The sequence below is a fragment of the Seriola lalandi genome, unplaced genomic scaffold, assembly GCF_002814215.2.
Source record: "Seriola lalandi dorsalis isolate HSWRI2012SDOR001 ecotype SW California unplaced genomic scaffold, Sedor1 jcf7180002054893, whole genome shotgun sequence".
Classification (NCBI taxonomy): Eukaryota; Metazoa; Chordata; class Actinopteri; order Carangiformes; family Carangidae; genus Seriola; species Seriola lalandi.
This window is the reverse complement of record NW_019525445.1, coordinates 1,959,490-1,980,370: the sequence shown is the minus strand read 5'-3', so window position 1 is coordinate 1,980,370 and position 20,881 is coordinate 1,959,490. Positions and strand designations below refer to the sequence as shown.

Genomic DNA, 20,881 nt, shown 5'->3' with positions numbered 1-20,881 from the left:
CTGGATCTACATTATCTGAAAGATAAATTACCAACTTTATCTTTTAAATGAGGAACCACCAATCTATGTTGCATTTTCTAGGTGACCATTCTGAGGTGTAGTGCTTCTGCAGTGTAGAAGAAGTTTCACTTCACTACTAGATTTATACTTATATCTATATATACTTATTTCTTTAGAGATTATGGTCAGCCATTTATAAGTCTTATGTATCACATATTGTACATTTCTATTACAATTAGTCATTTTTCCATTGTAGTGTTCACCAGGAAAAAATAAAGTGTTTTATCACGTCATGATTAATCACTGTGTGGATGCTACCTGACGGTCGAGAGCAGGAAGATAAGGTGCGCGACCAGGAGCTGAGTTTAGAGCTACGCGTACAGCGCCTCAGAAGCCTTCAGCGCCGGGGCGGGTAAATAAGAGACAGTGCTTAAAGACAGAACAAAAACCTCCATGCACAGCACAGAGTGAGGCCAGTGCGAGATGTCTAAGGCAAGGATCGTAAAACATTTGTTTTAGCATGTTTACTAGCAGGGGGAGGGGGTAGCTGGCGGAGCCCATATTGCTGTCACAGATGAGCGAGATGAGGGATGGATGGGAGATTAGTGTGTCACGGGTTGCCTGACACGCTGTTTTTCATCAAGCTGTCAGGAAGTAGAAACCCACAGTTCAGGGGACAGGAGCGCTTCTGTTGGTTTGGAGAAAAAAGTGGCTGTAAGTTTGAATTTGACTGTATCTGGTGCTGAGAGACCAGAAATAATAGTACATCACATGGTCCTGGTGGCTCACTGTTCACATGCTTCTTTGCATGTTTTTTAATTCATTATCCTTGCTGCCAGTTTTTTTTTTTTTTTTTCTAATTCACTGTCCATACCTGTGTGACTCTCTCTAGGCTTACAGTGAGAGCAGAATGCCCCATGCACCTGGAAGACTTCCCTATGGATGCCCATGCTTGTCCACTGAAGTTTGGCAGCTGTAAGTGGCCTCATACACAATCCTACATACATGCACATCCATGCACAGGAACACACCACACACACACACACACACACACACACACACACACACACACACGTGTCCCTCTGACACGCTGTCACTACCTCATCCAACTGGAAGCGTGACCCCAGCACCAGCCCCTGATAAGGAATGACAGTGTGGTAACAGCTGTTCTCCCAGAGGACCTGTCCTCCAAGGCCCCTCTGGTCCCCTCCCATTCAACCCTGCCAGGCCCTGCAAGACCCGGCAAGACCCTGGCAGGCGTGCAGCACACAGACCTGTGTTTATCCACGGCAGCACTCTCTGTAATATTTCCAGAGCATCACACCAGCTGCTCACCGCTGACAGCTACCCCTACCCTGCATCATCCTTGAGAAGACATAACAAGAGATAGAGTGATGGAGGGTGGGGACGAGAATAGAGAGAGGAGAGGAAAAAACTACAGGGGAGAGCGAGAAAGAAAAACACAGCAAAATGCGAAAAACGGAGACGTGAACGTCACCGTGTCTCTGTGCCATCCTTCAGACAGCTGCGCAGCGTGAGTGAGAGGACCGAGCCTCAACCCCCTTTAAATTGAACTCACTCCCTAAATATTTCAGTGATGAGCTCTCTTCCTTATGCTGCAGTCTGCAGTCGAGCCATCCTTTTCCTCTGCAGTGGTCGAGCCACACCGCAGCTTTGACAGGTTGGGTGGCCGGAGGGAAGGAAAGACTGACTTGGCTGTTTTAAGGTCATGTTGTGCTGTTGGGATGTTGTTTGTTTGTTTTCCCTGTAAGCTGAGGAATGACACAGCGTGGGATGACGTTGCAATCACGTGATCAAATGAGAAAACGTTTGACAAGAAACAACAAAAAAATATGTGAAAAGATGATTAGATAAAACAGAGGGGATGAGTCTAGCAGACGCCTCTAACAAGGTGAAAGAAAGGGATGATGTGCTTAAATGGCAAATGAGACAAGACAGGTAGAACTTGGATGAGAGCGGAGTAGACGAGATGAGAGACAACAAGATGAGACAAAATGAGATGAGGGAAGACAAAAATTGAAGAATTTAGTGGAAGACCTAAATTTGTCTCTTTTTTTTTTTTTTTCACCTGGCATCCCTCAGCAGCTCCAAAAATACAACCTTCCAGGCAGTACATGACGAGAGACAACCAGCAGCAAAATAATTTATAACTTTTCACTCTGTTTCGTCCTCGCCAGATGCCTACACTCGAGCGGAAGTGGTGTATGTGTGGACCAGAGGGGCTGCCCAGTCTGTGGTGGTGGCAGAGGATGGCTCCAGATTAAACCAGTATGATCTGATGGGGCAGAGTGTGGATTCCGGTGTGGTGCAGTCCAGCACAGGTAGGCTTCAGTTTGGTTTCCATGGGCTCTCAATTATAGAGTTTACTGTGATATAAAGAAATGTTTTGAAAAGGGTGGTTTTGCATTTTGAATTCATCAATGTTAACAGTGCATTACTTAATCGAGGCAGCTTGGAAAGATTTGAGCTCGGTACATTACATAGTCCTCCTAATTGTTCGAAAAAAAAAAAATAAAATAAAATAAAAAATCCTCAGTCTCGCTCATCATTCATCACTGCACAAATGAATGGTTTGGAACTGCAAATTTTGACAACCGCATCAGTTCATCTGCCTCATCAGTGGCATTGGTTTGTTGCTTTACAAATGACAGGCTATGTCCCAGATTCATTATTTCCCTACTGGCCATTATGTCTTTTTTCCTCCTCCTCTCTTTGGTCCATTGATACTGGCAAAAATTAGTGACAGCATAAAATGGGTGACCTGTTTGCAGTGACGCTCGCTGCAGGCAGAGAGTAACGTTTAAGACAGCCCTATGCCCCAATCCACGCTTTGCTTTACTAGCAAGCTCCCAAGACACTATATCAACCGAGCTTGATCGGATAAGCTATCTTGATACACAAATGCATCACTTTATTACTATATTTTTATTTGTTGCATTAATTAATAGCTCTGTAAAACCTCAAAATCAACATATTGTTATAGTAAGATTAAACCCCCGGTGCTGTCCTTGTGACTGTCGTATTCCCTCTGAGACTGGGCCTGAATGCACTGATGAAATGGATCATGCCTGGGTATTGAGTTTGTTGACAAATGACACCCATAACTGCGCCGATAAATCTCAACGACAATAAAACCAGAGGCCCAAACACAACGAACCATTTAGAAAAAAACACTTCACGCCGAAGGGAGAGGTACAATAGATGTCTTAAATGTATATTTTAGAGGTATAAAGGGTATGTGTGAATTCATTTCTCACTTTCTGACTTGTTTGCTGACCACAGGAGAGTACGTTGTGATGACAACCCACTTCCACCTGAAGAGGAAAATCGGTTACTTTGTGATCCAGACATATTTACCTTGCATCATGACTGTCATCCTCTCCCAAGTGTCTTTCTGGCTCAACAGAGAGTCCGTCCCTGCCAGGACTGTCTTCGGTGAGTCGTCTCATCTCCTCTCTTCTCTTCTCAACAGCTATGGGCAGAGAAATTAACCCATCACCACAAGGTTTCACATCTGTTCTTGGAAAATCAATGTGGAATATACACTCAACTGGCAGTTAATTATGTAGTTAAAAGTAATGTCAGTCTTATACAACAATCCTGCAGTGAATGCTACCTTCATGAAGGTTATAATGTTCCGTTTTTTTTATTAAAACTGCCAACTGAGTGTATGATGATGAAACATCAGGCTCTCACTCATAACTATAGTGATTTTGAGCAAGACATAAAACATAATGGGCTGCTTAAAAATGCTGTTTGGATATAATAAAATGAGAGAAAAATGGACCAAATACATAATGCACCCTCTTCATGCCATAATTATGCCACAATATGACATTATGTAGTGATTATACTCAAAATAGCTGATCTGTTTTCGATAGTGATGTAATCATCTAACATCTGCCGAATAACAGAAAAGATTGAGTTATATCATTTTTTTTATCGTAAGTATGGCATGGTTTAAAAAAATATTACATTGTGATTTGAAGGCTGTGTAACACATTATTATGTGATTATCATTGGTTAACATGCTAATGAGGTGGTATTACAATACATTGTTCTCTATGTACATGGAGTCATAAATGGTTATAAAATGGTGTCAGAGTGTATTTGGATTTTTGATCCAAAGATAAAGGACTGTGAGACACTGATTGAATTTCAAAATGAAATACCCCGGAAACTTGGCTTTGGATTGAGCAGACGCAACTGTGATACAGTGCAGTGACCCTGGACTGCAGCTCTATTTTGTCCTGCCTAAAAGATTTCCAGACGTGTTTATGCTCTTGGTATTTGCTACAGTGTGAAAAAGACATTTTAATTTTGTTATACAAGAAAAGTCTTCAGTGTTGAGGAGCCTGCTTCTGTAAAACTGGTCGAGGTCATCGGGTCCGTCACCTCATGATAGTGTGTAGAGTGTTGAGTGAGTTTGATAATTTTCTGATTAACAAAGAAAAAGCAAAGATTGTGATGGTTTGCTTGACATTACTGGAGAACGATTCTCTGATACGGACAAAGAAATAATTCAAGGTTAAACATTTTGGGAAATGCTTTAATTTTCTTTTTTAGATGAGTTAGATGAGAGATTACCCTAGCATAGCATTGTGGACTAGAAACAGCGGGAAACTGCTAGCCTGGCTCTGACCAAAGTTCAAAACTGCCATCACCTCTACATCTTACTAATTAACATGTTGTATCTGATTTTTGTGATGTAGACAATGAGAAATGAAAATAGGGGCAATATGCTGTAAAAATGTCTTTACAAACTTTGCCGGGCACAGTGACTTCATGGTGTCTCTGCTGGTTGCTGGGCAACCTCACAGTGATGAGAGAGGGGTATTGATCTTCTCTTCTCTTCTAAGTCTTTGCAAGACAGCTAAGAAGCTTATTTTGCAAAAATGTCAAACTATTCCTTTAAAGGATATTAAATGTTTGCAACAATTGCACATCCAGTCCAAACTTTATTGTGCAATATTTTTATTTCGTTTTGTCTCTGCACTGATGATGTGAACGGGAGCTTTAATCAGCTGTGGCTGGCTGCAGTGGAATTTCAAGCACAGGGCACAGTATGAATTGAGATTTACGTGCTCTGAATGTGTGTCTACAAGTGTGTGTGTTTGTGCCTGCCTGTGTGTGATGTGTTTGTCACTGTGTGTCTATCTGTGTGTGTTTGTGTGTGTGTGTACATGGATTGGCCTGTGTGTGTTGGGTGCATGTGTCTGGGCATGTGTACATGAGTCTTTGTACGTGTCTGTGTGAGTGTGTATCTGGTGTGTATCTGTCTGTCTGTCACACTAAGGTCTTACATAATACCGCCCAAAAGGAAAGCTTTTGCTAGTCTGCAGCATGCTCAGTAGCAGCAAAGCACAGCAGCAGGCAGAATGTCCTTGAATTACCTCACCCTACACTCTTTCTTCTTCTTTTTCCTTTCTCTCTCTTTCTGTCTCTCTCTCTTGTTCTCTCTTTCTCTCTCTAGCTAGATATCTATCTCTCCATCTCTCTCTCTCTCTCCTCTCATTCTTCTTATGGATGTCAGTGTCTCCCCTGGCCCACGACTTAAAGAGCTTTTTTCCTGAAACGTTATACAGGCACCAGATTTTGCAGCTCTGCAGTCTCCAGCAGGTTTTTCTACTCTTCCTGCAATGTTTTGGTGTCTGTTTGTATGAGTTGTGAGTGTCTTCTCGTGTATGTGTGTGTGTGTCTATGTGTGTGTGTATGTACCACAGCTTGCTACCTGCGGTGCTTGTCACGTGTCGAGGGGAAATGAGGATGGCCTAGATTAGGTTCAAACAACTATCTAGGGCATGTGTGTGTCCCTCATGCTATCATTGCTGGTTCTGCTTCACAAGATTACATGTGCGCGTGCACACGCACACGCACACGCACGCACACACACACACACACACACACACACACACACACACACACACACACACACACACACACACACACACAGTTGAATAACCACATGTACATGCTTTGCGATGCTGCAACTACCCAGTATACTAGGTAGGTCATTCCTGTGATTAATATGCATCATCTGAGACAGCAGATGAATGAGCCTGTTCTTCAAAGAGGTTACAATGTCAATACCGCTGTAAATGAATCATTAAAAAGACATAGCAGACAATCAGGATCTTTCATTGCCATCTTAATCCTTTGACTATCATCTACGTCAAAGATTTATGTGGTATATCAAACCATCGTACATGTGTCTATCACCATTAGGATGAAAGGCTACTCTGAGCCGTCTTGCCACAGAAGCTCCGATATTGCTTATATGCAGTATGTCTTAATTTTGATGAATCATGTGCAAGATGCAACTTAAATAATGCATTAATAATGTGTTGCTTGTTCAAAGCTGTGCGCAGGGGGAAATGTGTCTCAGCACTTCTGGTTCCACTTGTCTTGCTGTGACTTAGCATCGCTGCATTCACTGATTATTTTGAGAGCTGCACTTGTAAATCGTGCTTTGGACATTCAGTGACATCAGTGACGTCAGAATTTTTGAGACAGGCAGCTGATGGCTTGGCAGGGACACAAATAGCTTTTGATGTACTGTAGTTGTAGGGCCCTTTCAGAAATGCACCTCATCATGTGATTGTAATAATACAGCCTGTGTCATGTCTGAATAATGTCTGAATAATGTCTGACCTAGTGACATTTCCAACACAGCACTATAGAGTGTAAATTGAATGCAGTCGCATTAACCCAAAGGCTACCGTTGAACACACAGAGAGTTAATAATAAATAAATGCACATACTGTTTCACCTTATCACTTAATTATTACCACTTATGCACACAAAGAAAATAAAATTGGTTTAATAATCCACACAAGCAAAATGAAAACCAGACCAGCACGGCCTCCTTCTATTTTCCATGAGTGTCATCTGCATGGATGAATGAATAAATATCCTGCAAATGGAACTTAATGAAGAGTCCCAACCTAACGTCATGTCATCCAGTGCTTGTGGTCTGTCGGTCAGTCTAAAGCAATTTTATTATGGGGACTCACTGTGAGAAATAGGAAAAAACATCACTCATGCTAGTCATTAATTAAATCTTCAAAAGGTAAAATAATTTTCAAAATGACTTATTCCATGTAATTAAAGGACCCTAGGAGTAAAAAAACCCTAAAAGAAAATATGGTGATTTTAATATTATATTTACTGTAGGACACCTGCAGACACCTATTCACAGATCGGTTTATCCTTGTTTTCATTTCATGACAGAATCGCAATGTATCAAACAACGCACCCACACTACGAATAAACGGGGACCCACTGTAATACTATAGGTGTTCTCTTATTACTACCGATGTGATCAGCTTTATGTTCCCAACACAGACATCAAAAGCTGACACGGAAGCCCCATTAACATGAACAAAATAAAACACTGAAAACACTCTTTAAATTACATTATGTGACTATGAAACACAGCCTCTGCACTAAATCTCTTTCCTAAAGCCTGCCCTGTAGATGAATAGGCAATTTGAAAACACAGCAGTGGGTAGAGTTATCTTATTTATCATTGTGCCGATTAAGAGGCTGATTAGTTTATAGCTAGTTCGGTGTAGTGGAAAACTGTTGGCAATTTATTTATTTGCAGTCCAAATGAAAAGCAAAACAGGAAACAGCCAGTGATGGTGCTGATATGGTGCTCTCTCTCACTCTTGCTCCCTCCCACTCTCTCTACACCCCCACCCCCCCTCCCCTCTCTCTGTCTCTAAGCTGACAGGGACAGCAGTGCTCAGAAGATTAGCTCACTTCCCTCTCCCCTCTTTAAGAGCGATTGGCTGGGTATTTATTGGTTCTCCCATGATGCTGTTTAATGTATCTGCTCATCAAGGAATAACACCTTGTGTGTGTGTGTGTGTGTGTGTGGGGGGGGGTTGCATGTTTGTGTGTGTGTGTGTGAAAGTGTGCCTGTATGCGCTGGGGTTTGTTTGTGTATATACACAAATGTGAGTGCGTGTATGAGTCAGTGCCTGCGTTTCTTCGCTACATGTGCACATGCTATTTGTGAGCCAGTGGGTGCTCATAAATTCATGATTACTAGCTGACAACACTGTAGGCAGTGCTGCTATGTACTGTGTGTTTGTGTGTGTGTGTTCACGTGTGTGCCACAAATCTCACAGCTGCGGTGCCGGCACAGCCATTTAACTCACCTGCCAATCAACATGTCAATTTATTTCTTCATTTATGTAAATCAAAGGTGACGTAGTGATGCTGAAGGCTATGTGTTTCTGAGTCAGCCCGACCTCAACTCCCCCCACTCCCTCCCCCACCCCTGAGGCTTCAGTTATTGATAAGGCATGAATAAATGAGTAGCCTGGGCACAGAGGAGAGATGTTGATAGACATCCAACAAAGATATCTTCACTCCTGGGACTGGTTGAGGGAAAATAAAAAGTTGTTTGACAATTCCCTACACAACACTCGTGCTCATTCATCAACAGTTTTTAGAGGATACGACACTCGAATGCTCACTAATTTATTAGTGTACGATCCTACTGATCAGCTACATGTTCCTTTAACAGCACAAATACTAAAAATGATATGTACAAGCAGGCGACCCTGTCTTCTAAAAATACAATTAAAGACTTCTTATTTCCATCAGCATTTTGGATCTTTGTTTTTAACATAATGATGAAACACTTATATTGATCTTGAACTGTTCAATGCCGACACAAATCACTCATACTGAGTGGAACTTTGTGTATTTCATTTATTTTTTCTTCAGTATTAATTACAAACAGCCACAACTTATCATATTCATGGGCGGCCCAGAGCACATGGTTTAAGGTTTGGGATAGAGACGGATGGCGCTCATGGTGGAGTATTGAAAAACAGTCAATACTGATTTGAAGCTCAAAATGGAACACGCTGAACTGAAATATCTCTTCACTACCTTTCCCCTTCTGCCAGTAAGTGTTTGTCTCACATGTCAAAGTCGTAACGTTGCACCCTGCATGCACGTCCTCCCTCCAACCTCTGTGCAGTCAAAGCTTATTTTAAAATTTGCGTCATCCACATTTGGAGATCCAGTTGACGCTGGAAAGAAAACAAGTTTAACTACAGGTGTCTGTCTTAAGCGTCTTTTAAAAGCTCCCTCAAAGGCTCGAGCAGAGGAATTTCATCTTTGCAGATGTGTATTGTCTGTACCGTCCTTGTTCAGGTGCATCATGATGCGTGCAACCGTTTATAAAGACAGCTCATTGACAGCCGGGCCTGCTTTAGCACCCCAGCCTAGCTACAGGGTGAAAGTCACACAAAAAAAAAGAAAAAAAAAAAGACTATGTATTCTTTGAGTGAGCGAACGTCCCACTTCACAATGTACTTTTGACCTCGTCCCACATTTTGATTGTCATGTTTTATTGGTTGCCTACTCAGTCAAAACATTGTCAGAGGCAAATTTCTGTCTGGAACCAGGGAGCGTGAGAGTAGAGGGAGAGAGAGAGAGAGAGAGGGAGAGACAGCACAGCCATTTTCCTGTAGGCTCACCCCCCCCACCAACATTTGTCTGCGGTTTGGCTGTGAGCCAGGGGCTAAGCAGCACATTTTACTCACTGGATTGAGATTGGTCAGATCAGCTGAAGCCTGTCACGGAAGGGATGTCAATCAAAGTGCCAAAGTTGGAACCAGCACAGGAAACAATTCATCATCAGAAAGATCAATAATATCAATAACAATAAAGAATGACTTTGCACCTTATGCTGAAAAATTGTTTGACCTTAAAGGACAAATAAATTTGAGCTGAAAGAGCCTCTTATTTTATTTTTAGCTATGTCTGGAGCAATTTATTTTCTAATCTGCAGCCTTACAGAGGCAGACTGATTACCCTGAAAGAAATTAGATCAAAACCTATTAAACAAAGTGGACATTTTTTCTGTCCCACATTCTCCAAAACTGCACATTTGGACTGTTTACCTACATGCAGTCATATCAAACTTTCCCTTGCCTGAGGCATCAATGATCACCCCACCACCCTGAAACTGTCTGCCTCACCTTGTCATTCATCACCTTAAATCTCTAATTTAGTTTCCTCAAATTCGTTTTCTCGGACCATCATTCGCAATATTTTGAGTTTTTTTTTTTTTTTCTTCTCCCCATTACCTTGTACCGTATGTGTGTATTTCAAAGTGAGTCTGCAAACAGAGGCAAAAATCTTGTTAGAAGATATGTATCATATAAATCAAGTGTCACTGCTTGTGCACACTGAGCTAAATTGAGTGGAAGGGACTCTCCAGAATTGAGTTACTCCACTATTAATCCAGTTAGAACTTTCCAGATCAGTGACTTTGTTCATTAACAGCCTTCAAAGCCTCCAGTCTATTAGTTACAACATGTCAAATGGAGTCATTTAAAACCAGCTCTGGAGTCATGTTCTAATGAGTCAACTTTCGAGTGTTCTAAATGATTCCTAAGGAGGGCCCGTCACTGAGCAGACACATGAGGGGAATCGTTCTGGCTGACCACCTTGTTAGCACAAGCATACACACACCTTTTATACACACATACCTGCGGATGATTGTGAACAAACACACACACAAACCACACACACATTAGTGTATGCACAAAAAAGCAAACCAACACTTAGTGGAAATTTTTAGAAAGAGATTTTTTTTTTTTTAGAGAAAATATTTTTTTTTTCTTTTTCCTTTTTTTCTCTTGTGGTATTAAGACGCTAGAGGAGTTGGAAGACTTGTTTCCATGACAACAGAGCATGTCAAACACTGTAAAGTATATACGATTCCAAGCATTGGGCCGCTTTTGTGAGGACTTGTGTAATACCCAGTGGTGCTGCCTTCATCCTCCCCCACAAAATTAACTGATTTACTGGCGAACGGAATACCTGACAGATTGACACCACTACGCTGCCACCCATCTCTCCATCCACATTGCTTTACCGTCTTTCATCTTCTTCCTACTAATGCGCCCCACGTGCATCAGTAGGCCGTCATCCTCCACCCACATATGTATTTATATTATCTAGTTCCTAGTTCTCCGTAACGGCTGTCCCTTTCAATGCTTATTCATCCTCCATCCCCTCCATGTTGCCTCTGTAGCGCTCAGCACAGAGGCAATGAATGTGAGGTGTCGCTCTTTTGTGCTCCAGCACCTGCTGAGGCCATAAGTAGACACGGTTGCTGGCAAAATCACTTTACACTGGCCGTTCTCCAATGGAGAGTGTTCTGGCAACCACCTCCTAAGCGGTGACACCTTGATGTTAATGTTGCACTCCACTGGAAATCTCAAGACCTTGTTCTCAAACTTAAAGTGGCTATTAACTCTTCACTTGTCATGGATTTTTTTTTTTTTTTTTGCAGGATGTGTGTTTTTTACTCCTTGAAAAGGAAAACAAATGACATATCTTGTCACCGAGGATAACACTGATGTTTTGCTGACAAGCAACATACATTTCCTCAAAGTGTAATTCAGCTGGTACAAATGAGCTGTACATGAACATAATTCTGAGTTGACAATCTGGTATGAATACTTCACTAAGCATCACTTAATATTTCCATATCTCCTGCTGCCATGCATTCCCATAACAATGCATCAACAAACCATTCAATGCCCTACTTAGCAGTGGGTGAAGTGCAGAACATGGTTCATGTGTGGCTTTTATGGCATCACACAGCAGTATTAATACACTTACAGTAGCTTAAAAATGGCTATTGTGCGTTACATCTCGGCGTGTGGATTTAACAGTGGCCACCTTTATTCTTCATACTCTCCCTCTCCATCTGCGTACATCGTTTCAGGCAGCTGAGCTGTGTCCCACGTCAAATTGGGATTGAACACTGACAATTTCAATGCGAAGCTGTCGTTTGTTTTTTCGTTTGTTCACGCTGTTTTCGTGCCAAGTGCAGACGATGAGGCAGGTGTTACTCTTGATTATTCCCGTATGTCCGTTTTCATCCAGTTAAACTCACCCTCTACCCTCCATTTTTATTAAAGCAATGCAAATTTTTGAACAATACGTTATTTCAGAATAAATAACTTTGACCTACTTATTTGTTCTTCCCCATGTAGCTATAATGAACACCAGAGATGTATGACAAAGCGCCCGGTGTAGGCTACCTGCTATACGGATACAGGAAATCCACCAGAGGCATTTCCTTCTGTTATGGCTAATGACAAATCATTTATTTAGCTCTGACTAATGAGAACATAATAATCGTCCTTTATGCTTCATGTGACAGCACCAGAGCCAGCAATGCCAAAATCATGTGAAAAGAGAGTGGGAGGATGAGGAGTCTGTGATTCATCTCTTAACACTTCATCAGAACTGAGAAGGAAGAAGAAGAATTCATTATTCTGAAGGGAAACAGTAACGTTTCAATAATAAGAACACTAGTCAATATTTTGTAATCCAATGCAAAAACTAACTTTTTAAGCTTTTTTTTTTCCTCTAGAGGCTGTGAGAGAAAACAAGAGTCATTTTGTCGGCGATTTTGCCGAGAAAATATAACATGATCACCTTGTGGCAACCATTTTTTTTCTTGCTAATGCTAGTCCCCTTTCTTTAGCATATCTCATTATGACAACTTGTGAGCTGTCTTTGCAGATTTGTAAATAAACTTAAAGGTAATGGTCTGTAAATCAGAAAGGCAGCTATGAAAAGGAGTCATATTAAGTTAAGCAGAACATTAATATCGGCTTCATTTAGCCTCTTTCAGAGGCTGGAGAGCCGGTGCAGGAACCAATCAGTCACAAACAAACTACAGAACTGAGGAACTATTAAGTGAGGGAAAGTCTTAAACAAAGATCATAACAATGTCAACTGAACACAAAATGAAATTGTCAAAGAGGAACAGTGGTAATAAACAGATCCTCACCAGTACTGACTGAAAGATCACTGTGTAACCGCTTAAAGGGACAAACTATGACCCTCGTAACCTACAACAATTGTTATGGGGTCTGACACAGTCTTTGCAAATACTGAACAATATTCTTCACAGAGGTCGCTTTTATTCCAGTATTCTGTTTACTGTCCCTGTTGTTTTGTTAATAATGTCGCCTCATTTGTCATATTTAATCAAAATGAGATTCTCTTTCCCTCTCTTTAGTATCATTTTCAGTTTGCTTGACTGGATAGTTCAAAGTTTAGAAGTTTACTCAGAATTGAGGAACGACCACTCAGACAAGAAGTTTGAAATAAATCAAGAGGATTTAAAGAAGTGGATGAGATCACATTTCTGTTGGTCTTTCGAGCATGACAGTGTGTGTATGTGGGGGTTTCATGGTTGTACGTAAACATCCCTCTCCACATACAGCATGCGTGTGGGAGGGTCCTCTCTGCATATTTTATAGTTTCCCGTTCAAGCCAGCTGTTCTTCACCGCCCTTCATCACAGCCCAGGCTGAATGGGTGGATTGTTTGCTCCTTGAGCTGATGTTGTTTGGTGTGTAAACATCTGCAGCGGCCTGTTCTGTGATGAGCACCGCGTCGTTTGATATGCTCTGACCCAGTTCCTCTGCTTCTCCGCGCAGAGTCTTAGCTCTCGGCAGCTAATGTTGTAGTTTAGTGATTTCATTTTCCAGGGCTGACAAGCGCTCCTTACATGAGGACAAAAACGCGAATAATGTGTTGCGCCGGGCATTGGTCAGATTTAGAGAGAAAGTCTATCTTTCCTGCTTTTAATCAGCAGCATTCAGCTGCATCTGTGGACGTCTCTACCGTTCTGAGTCTATTAAAAGCACAAGCTGCAAGACCGTATCATCTGCTCATATGGATTCATGTGAATCAACTGTATGCTCATTTGATTTACGCATATAAGAGGAACTTGCCAACCACAATATGATGCGACTTAACTATAGTCCACTGTAGCACATATTTCAAATGTACTGGTCCCTGCTTTACGTTAGCTTAACAACAAACAATAAATTCACTTTCATGCCATTCATGCCAATGACTCTATTTGATACGGAGTATTCACATACTTCACATATCTTGTTTTGTGGTAACCAAAAAGAGTAATGATAGCGACTACATGATCTAAGAATTACATATTGATGTTGTCTGTGTATCTCCCTGCAGGAGTGACTACTGTCCTGACCATGACCACACTCAGTATCAGTGCCAGGAACTCTCTCCCTAAAGTGGCCTACGCCACAGCTATGGATTGGTTCATCGCTGTCTGCTATGCATTCGTCTTCTCCGCCCTGATTGAGTTTGCTACAGTCAACTACTTCACCAAGAGGGGTTACGCCTGGGATGGAAAAAGTGTGGTACCAGAGAAGGTATTTGAAGCCCCCCCCCCCCTTTTTTTTTTAAATTTTTCATTTATAATTGCTTACTTACTCCTGAGGAGTCCTTACAATGATATACAAATAGAGAAAACAGACCAAGGCTTTGATATAATATGGCTTGTAAGGGGATGATATGGAACACGACTGTACAAAACGCAGAATGGCAAGGCAAATTCATGTTTTCCAGGAAATGGACAGACTCTTATTCAGACCAGACACCAGAAAATAACATTTAAAAAAAAATGACATATATGGGTTTCTGTTTCAAAATATTATTCATTTTGCAACGGGACGGTTTGCACTTAACTACCAAGGGAGCAAGACCAGGCAGGGAACATTAGTTGTTGTCGCCAGCTCATCTCATAGAAAATGCAATTTGAGTAACATGACATGAACATTAATAGTTTAGTGTTCATCTTGTGCTTTCTGCTCCACTTGTCTCTATGCCGCAGTTAGCAGCATGGTACTCTGTGATCTGCAGCTGTTTTTGAAATAAATACAGCCCAATATTCATTCTTAGACTGCCGAGTTTAATGCTTCTATTTGGAAATATGTAGATGTGAGGAATTAATATTTCTCAACTTGATTTCCATATTTTTTACTGGATGTTCACCAGGCTGCTGGATCACACATTCACACCAGTAATTGTGTCAGAGATACAAAATGCAGCTTTAAACAAGCATTGTGCACAGTAATATACTGTATGTCACAGTCAGAGCTTTGATGATACGTGTAACCTGAACTCTTTATCCTTTTTTACTTTCCATAAAAACAAAATCAGCAAAAGAAGAAGAAAGAGTCCCTCCTCAAGAAGAACAACACTACAGCCTACCCAGCTGCCACTGCTACAGCCTTCGCCCCCAATATTGCCAGGGACCCTGGATTGGCCACTATTGCCAAAAGTGCACCACCACCCCCAACTGAGCCCAAGGAGGAGCCAAAGCCCAAGCCTCCAGAGGCCAAGAAAACCTTTAACAGTGTGAGCAAGATAGACAGGATTGCCAGAATAGCCTTCCCTCTGCTCTTTGGAACCTTTAACCTGGTCTACTGGGCAACCTACTTGAATAAGAAGCCCAAACTGCAGGGGGTCAATCCACACTAATCCATGTTTCATTCCTTTTAAATTATACCTGTAATTATTTCATTTTCTTTCTTATTCCTCCTTAGAAAAAAAAGAAGAAAAAAAGGTGTTTATTTTCAGACAAACATGGTGTCCATGCTGGTTTGAATTCCCAGTTGTTGCATTGCTTCTATGTTTACCTAAATTTTGAAGATTTTGAAAAAACAAAATAGAGAAAAAAAGAACGATAACAATATGGACTTTTGGAAGGGTGTTGTTCAGGTCTGGGATGATGCTATTAAGAAAATGCTAATATAAATATATAGCCAAGAGAATGCTATTCTACAACTGCACATAGCCCAAACTTGTTAAGGGGCTTTTGTTTCTATGTTTGTTTTCTTGTTTTTATTTATTTGTTTTTTTTAATTTTTTAATTTTATTATATTTTATTCAAACATGGTATCACAGACACGGTAAAAGGCACTTGTGTATATGCATGGGCAAGACATCTTATTATTTATGTTTATTTATTTAAAAAAAAACAGATCAACATTGACTGATGGCTTAGTTCATTTGATATCATCAGCAAAATGCTAAACGCTCAGTCTCTGTCAAAATATGTTCCATTCTCTGTAGATGTTTTATGAGATTAATTATGTCATTCTTCAAAATATGTTAGGGTTTCTGCAATAGCAATAAAACATGTCTCAGTGGACACACCATTTATTTAGGGGTCAAAAAAATATATACAAAAATCCGATCATCTCTGTGCTCAGCATTGAAAATGTTAATTTCCTTTCACAGCATTGTAAATATTATCAAGTGTTAGAGATGTCAATATTATGTTTAAGCTTTGCAAAATGTAACTAAAAGGGTATGTTTATTGAATACATGGAAAAGTAAACTTTTTTTCCATTTATTTTTGTTTTTGTTTATGATACTTTCTACAAAAAGAGTATATACTGGTCTAATTCACGCTTAAGTGACTGTTTCTCACCAAGTTAGCATTCCATTCAAAGCTGCTTTCACAACGAAGTCAAAATATTGTTTAACTGTGTGTTTGTGTACACACTGACGGCAACAACAGCAACAACAACAACAACATCAACCGTGTAAACTGAGATTGACTAGTTATGAGTAAGAATGTAAAAAAAAAAAAAAATCATCTCAAATCCTGGTGTGCATTTTACATTTAGAATTAAAACATTCTGATTTACATATCGTTTTTTTTGTTGTTGTTTTTTTTTTTTTTTTTAGAGCGTTTGATTATTCATGATGGGGCCTCGTTTGCCAAAAACGCCATTTATAGCAAAGTACGGTTAGCATCACTTAAAGAGGGGTGGGGCACATTGAGAAGGAGAAGAAGTGCCTTTTTCCAACTTCAGAGTTGAAGCTGTGATGGCTATTACTTTGTTGATTGATGGCGCGTCTGTATTTTCCATCCCACTGTGTCCCCCAACCTTGTTTGCCATAGTCCCCATCTCCCTTCAGCTGAAAATTGAGACATAACACTCAGAAAGTACCAGCTACACTGCCTTCAGTATCACATGCCCGTTTGGACTCATTTGTTGCTGCTTGTTGGTGAGCAACAGCGAGAGACAGGGACAGAGACAGAAAGAGACAAAGAGAGGAAGGAGACGTTGAGTTGAAGTGGCACTGTAATCTTACTTTAGCCGGCGCTGTGTTTCGCACAGAGGACTTGTCTTGTAGTTCTACGATAGTGATGAAGATGAATATATTTTTGTAGCATGATGTCAATCCCTCTTCTGAGAAAAACCAACAGAAACTAACGCAAATGTGAAAAGAATGCTTTTGTTTTTGTCTAGAACATTGCTTGCTGTTTTTTTTTTTTTTAAACTTAGTAAAGACACACACTTTAGGGAAATGCTTCTTCTCTGATGTGGCACGTTAAGGTTTCTGAACAGTCCATTTTAAATTATGTTAATGTAGCAATATTAATTAGCAAGGGCTTTTCTTAGGACCTGAACCTGACACTCAGTCTGGGGGTGATATCCATTGTAGCTTTACATTGACCCCTTCTACTTGTAGTTTCATCTGTATGCTGTACATAGAAATCTAGGAAATATTTAGATTTGGTCAAAGTTAGCATTGCATTGTGCGTCCATCTGGGGTTCTGAAGCCTTTGGGTCCCACTCTTAACTTTGTTTCGCAAAATCTCCACATTTCTTGCCGGAGAGTGGGGGTGCATTGTACTGCATCATCGGTTCTGGGTGTGCTTTCTTTTTTTTCTTTTTTCCTTTTTTTTTTTTTTGTTTGAATATGTTTTACAGGGCACTGACCAGGCCAAAAGGCATGTTATAACTCTCTGTGTGTTTGTGCGCTGAGGTGAAGAGATCACACTATCGCCAGAGGGAAACTAAAAAGACATTGGTGGTTGTTGCTATTGTTATTATTTGCGTTATCATTATGACCAATACTGAACCTATCCCCCCTAATGGCAGACGTCTTTGCAAGCATATGCAAGCAGTCTACTGTTCACAGCCACTTAACCTACAAGCAGAGGGTCAAGGAACTGAAAAGTTCAGGGTGAAGAGTTGTATAAAGATATTTGAATTCTAAACTATTGTATTTATGTTTATTATCATGAGGAAAAAAATATATATACATATGTAAAATACATAATGAATACAGTATTTGATTCTATTACTGAAGATATTAGCTAAGACGATGATGAATATTGTTTGTATTATCAACCTATTGTTATGCATTTTGCACATTTAGAAGAACAATAACATCACATTTATGTAGTCAGCTTTGTGCTATGCAAGGACAGCTTTGAACCACATCACTGACCTTCTCTCCCTGACCATTGTGTTTCAGATTCACAAGCTATTATAAAAAAAAAAAGAAATAAAAAAAAAAGCTTGGCTTTTATATCAGCTGTGCAAACCATTAGCTTTTTTTTTTTTTTTTCAACCATGGCTATACAGGGTGACAACAAAGAAAACAGTGGATTATCTCTTGTTTGCGCTTTGGATTTTTGTCATTGCTTGAAGGGAAAATGGCTTTCATTGTTGATTGCACTTTTTCTCCAGAGAAATGCAATAAAGTGACTGAACTTAAAAAAACAAAAAAAACAACAGGAGCAAAACTGTAACAAGATCACCTTGTTAATAATATTTCTGTTCACTCCTTGAGCTTGTTTGTCATTACAGAAATGGAGGCAGGTGAAATGTTATTTTGCTAAATGGATCACTTTGTTTTGTTTTCCAAAGCTCAATGATATCATAGGGAGCGCCACAGAGTTTTGACTTTGACAAGACAAAAGTGAATTTTGTAGATTTTTCTCCTGGGAATATCTGTGATGAGCCCCTATATCTAGTTCTCCAAGCAGGATCAAAACCAACGCTAGAGACCATTTACAAATACTTTTTGAGCCAGATCTGGTTTTGCTACACTTAATGCTCCACAGAGAAGGGAATGTGAAATATGAGGCACAGTGCAATCGTGAGCTTCCAACTTTTACCTTCACACTCATATGCAGAGCATACATGTAAATATCACATTTGTAGGCACATCTGTCATTTCTTCCATTATGTTTGATGCAAGGTCCATCGCAGTTCTCAGCAGCACTTGCTTTTCAACACTGAGTTTTTGGTTATTCCTAGATACCTACTGGAGTTTTTTCTTGTATTTTTATCAAGCAAAATATGTTCTGATTTTCACTGAAATGTAAAAAAAAAAACTAATTTTCTAAAGCACAAAAGTTGATTAGGGAAAGAGAAATTAGAGTGAGACTGTCTACATATGGACATCGACACCATACATACACACGTTCAAGATGCACACAAACACACACACCCGCATACTGTACACAGGAATGTGTTAGTAGTTCAGTGATACTGACAACGGGTTCTGATGGATGTAGATGAAATGGTGAACCTTCTGTAAATGTTTTCTTTTGTTTCTTTTGGTTATGATATGGCCCTGTAGAATCTGATTCTCTGCATTAGTCTTTAAATAAAAAGAAAACAAATGAAAGTCGTGGCTACACCTCTGTCCTTGTGCTGTGGGTTACCAGACAAAGACACACACTCAGACCTTTGTCGGGTCTGTTTCAAGTGCACCGTTTACATCACAAGTTGCAAAAGTGGAAATCATTGTGTTTCAAGACAGCACAGAGTATACGTGAAGCATGTTAATGTCAAGAAGACATTCACTGGGACCCAGATTAGACAGAGCGATGGGATATCTTCTAGATGGGCTGGATGAAATTTGATAAAGATTCCCATCAGCCTCTGCTGTACTTTGTGCATACTGCATTTCAAATTAATTAATGTTAATGTTAACACGCTAAGCTATGTTGACAAACACAGTAAATATTATACCTTAACATCAGCACGTTAGCATTGCCATTGTTAGCCTGCTAACGTTAGCATTTCGCTCAAAGCAACAGCAAGTCAAAGTACAGCCTCATGGAGCTGCTAGGATGGCTGTAGTCTGGTAGGAAGTTTGGGTTGGATGTACTCTACATGTCAGGGCCCTTGTTTCTGATAAACAGGACAACTGTCCTGACTTCTAACCTTTACCCCACAATCCCTAAGCCTTTATTTGACAGCAGTAGTCAAGGTACAGAAAGGAAATGTGGGGAGAGAGAGAGAGGCGTATGATACGCAACAGCTGGGAGTCAAAGGACATTGCGATAATGTGGTATGTCTATAGGCTACTGGGTCGCACCCCATGAACCGACCGGGTTTTTAAACCAGCGCAGTTGGTTTTACATACCAACACTGATACTGATACATCATACCACATCAGTCTTTCAGTCACTCTCACATCATATACTTTTTATTTTCTCCAAACTAAACATATCGAAATAGATCTCTTTGTTCCAAAATTCAGGAGATTAAGTCAAACAATGTAACACAGCGTTTTTTTCCTCTCATGTTTTAATAGAGAATTTGGATGATGCTTTATTTAAAAAAAAAACAAACAAAAAAAAAACTGATGTTGCATTTCCTCTGTTGCAGGTATTTGTTGTAGATCATGTTATTTCCTTTGCACCACTAATCCTAGCCATAAACTTCCAGCCAATACAGAACTTGCATAAAAGCGTTATTTTTATTGCTCATATTATCAGTGGCAGTCACAGTGGCAGTATTTCATTTCAGCTACAGTAATCGGCTGATGCCTGTCTTCAAGCCTGGAAAAAGGCAGTCCAGCCATCTCTCAGCTGACATCTGTGTTTTGTTCCTCATCACTTTTCTCCTCACTCTCGCTGCTCTTCTCTCGAGCCTCCACCTCATCCCCGTCTTTTTCTCCCACCCTGCCATGAGACTTCAGGTGCAGGGGAACGTGCGCTTCTTCCTTAAAAGCATGTGAGCTGCCAAGCCCTGAGACTGTTATGTAATAAAGCTGCTTCTTGCTGGCAGAAGAGCAGAGAGAGGAGGCTTTTTCTCTTTCTCTCTGCCTGGTTCTCCTCCTCCTCCTCCCTCTCTCTCTCTCTTTCTCTCTCTTTCTCTCTCTCACTGTCAGTCACTTTTTCCCTCATACGCACAGATCTTTTTTTTTTGAAGGGGGGGTGG

At 40.4% G+C, this 20,881-nt stretch overlaps 1 protein-coding gene across 3 annotated transcripts in view; it reads left to right on the top strand.

Annotated features, from left to right (window-relative positions):
• gabra1 (gamma-aminobutyric acid type A receptor subunit alpha1) overlaps positions 1 to 19,337 on the top strand; it is a 29,293-nt gene extending 9,956 nt beyond the window's left edge. For all 3 annotated transcript variants that reach the window (XM_023429424.2, XM_023429425.2, XM_023429426.2), the window contains exons 6-10: positions 893 to 975; positions 2,199 to 2,342; positions 3,304 to 3,456; positions 14,064 to 14,266; positions 15,057 to 19,337. In XM_023429424.2, the coding sequence (XP_023285192.1) occupies positions 893 to 975; positions 2,199 to 2,342; positions 3,304 to 3,456; positions 14,064 to 14,266; positions 15,057 to 15,377 (904 nt within the window). In that variant the 3' untranslated portion in view covers positions 15,378 to 19,337. The remainder of the gene's footprint in view (positions 1 to 892; positions 976 to 2,198; positions 2,343 to 3,303; positions 3,457 to 14,063; positions 14,267 to 15,056) is intronic.
• The last annotated feature ends 1,544 nt before the right edge of the window (positions 19,338 to 20,881 follow it).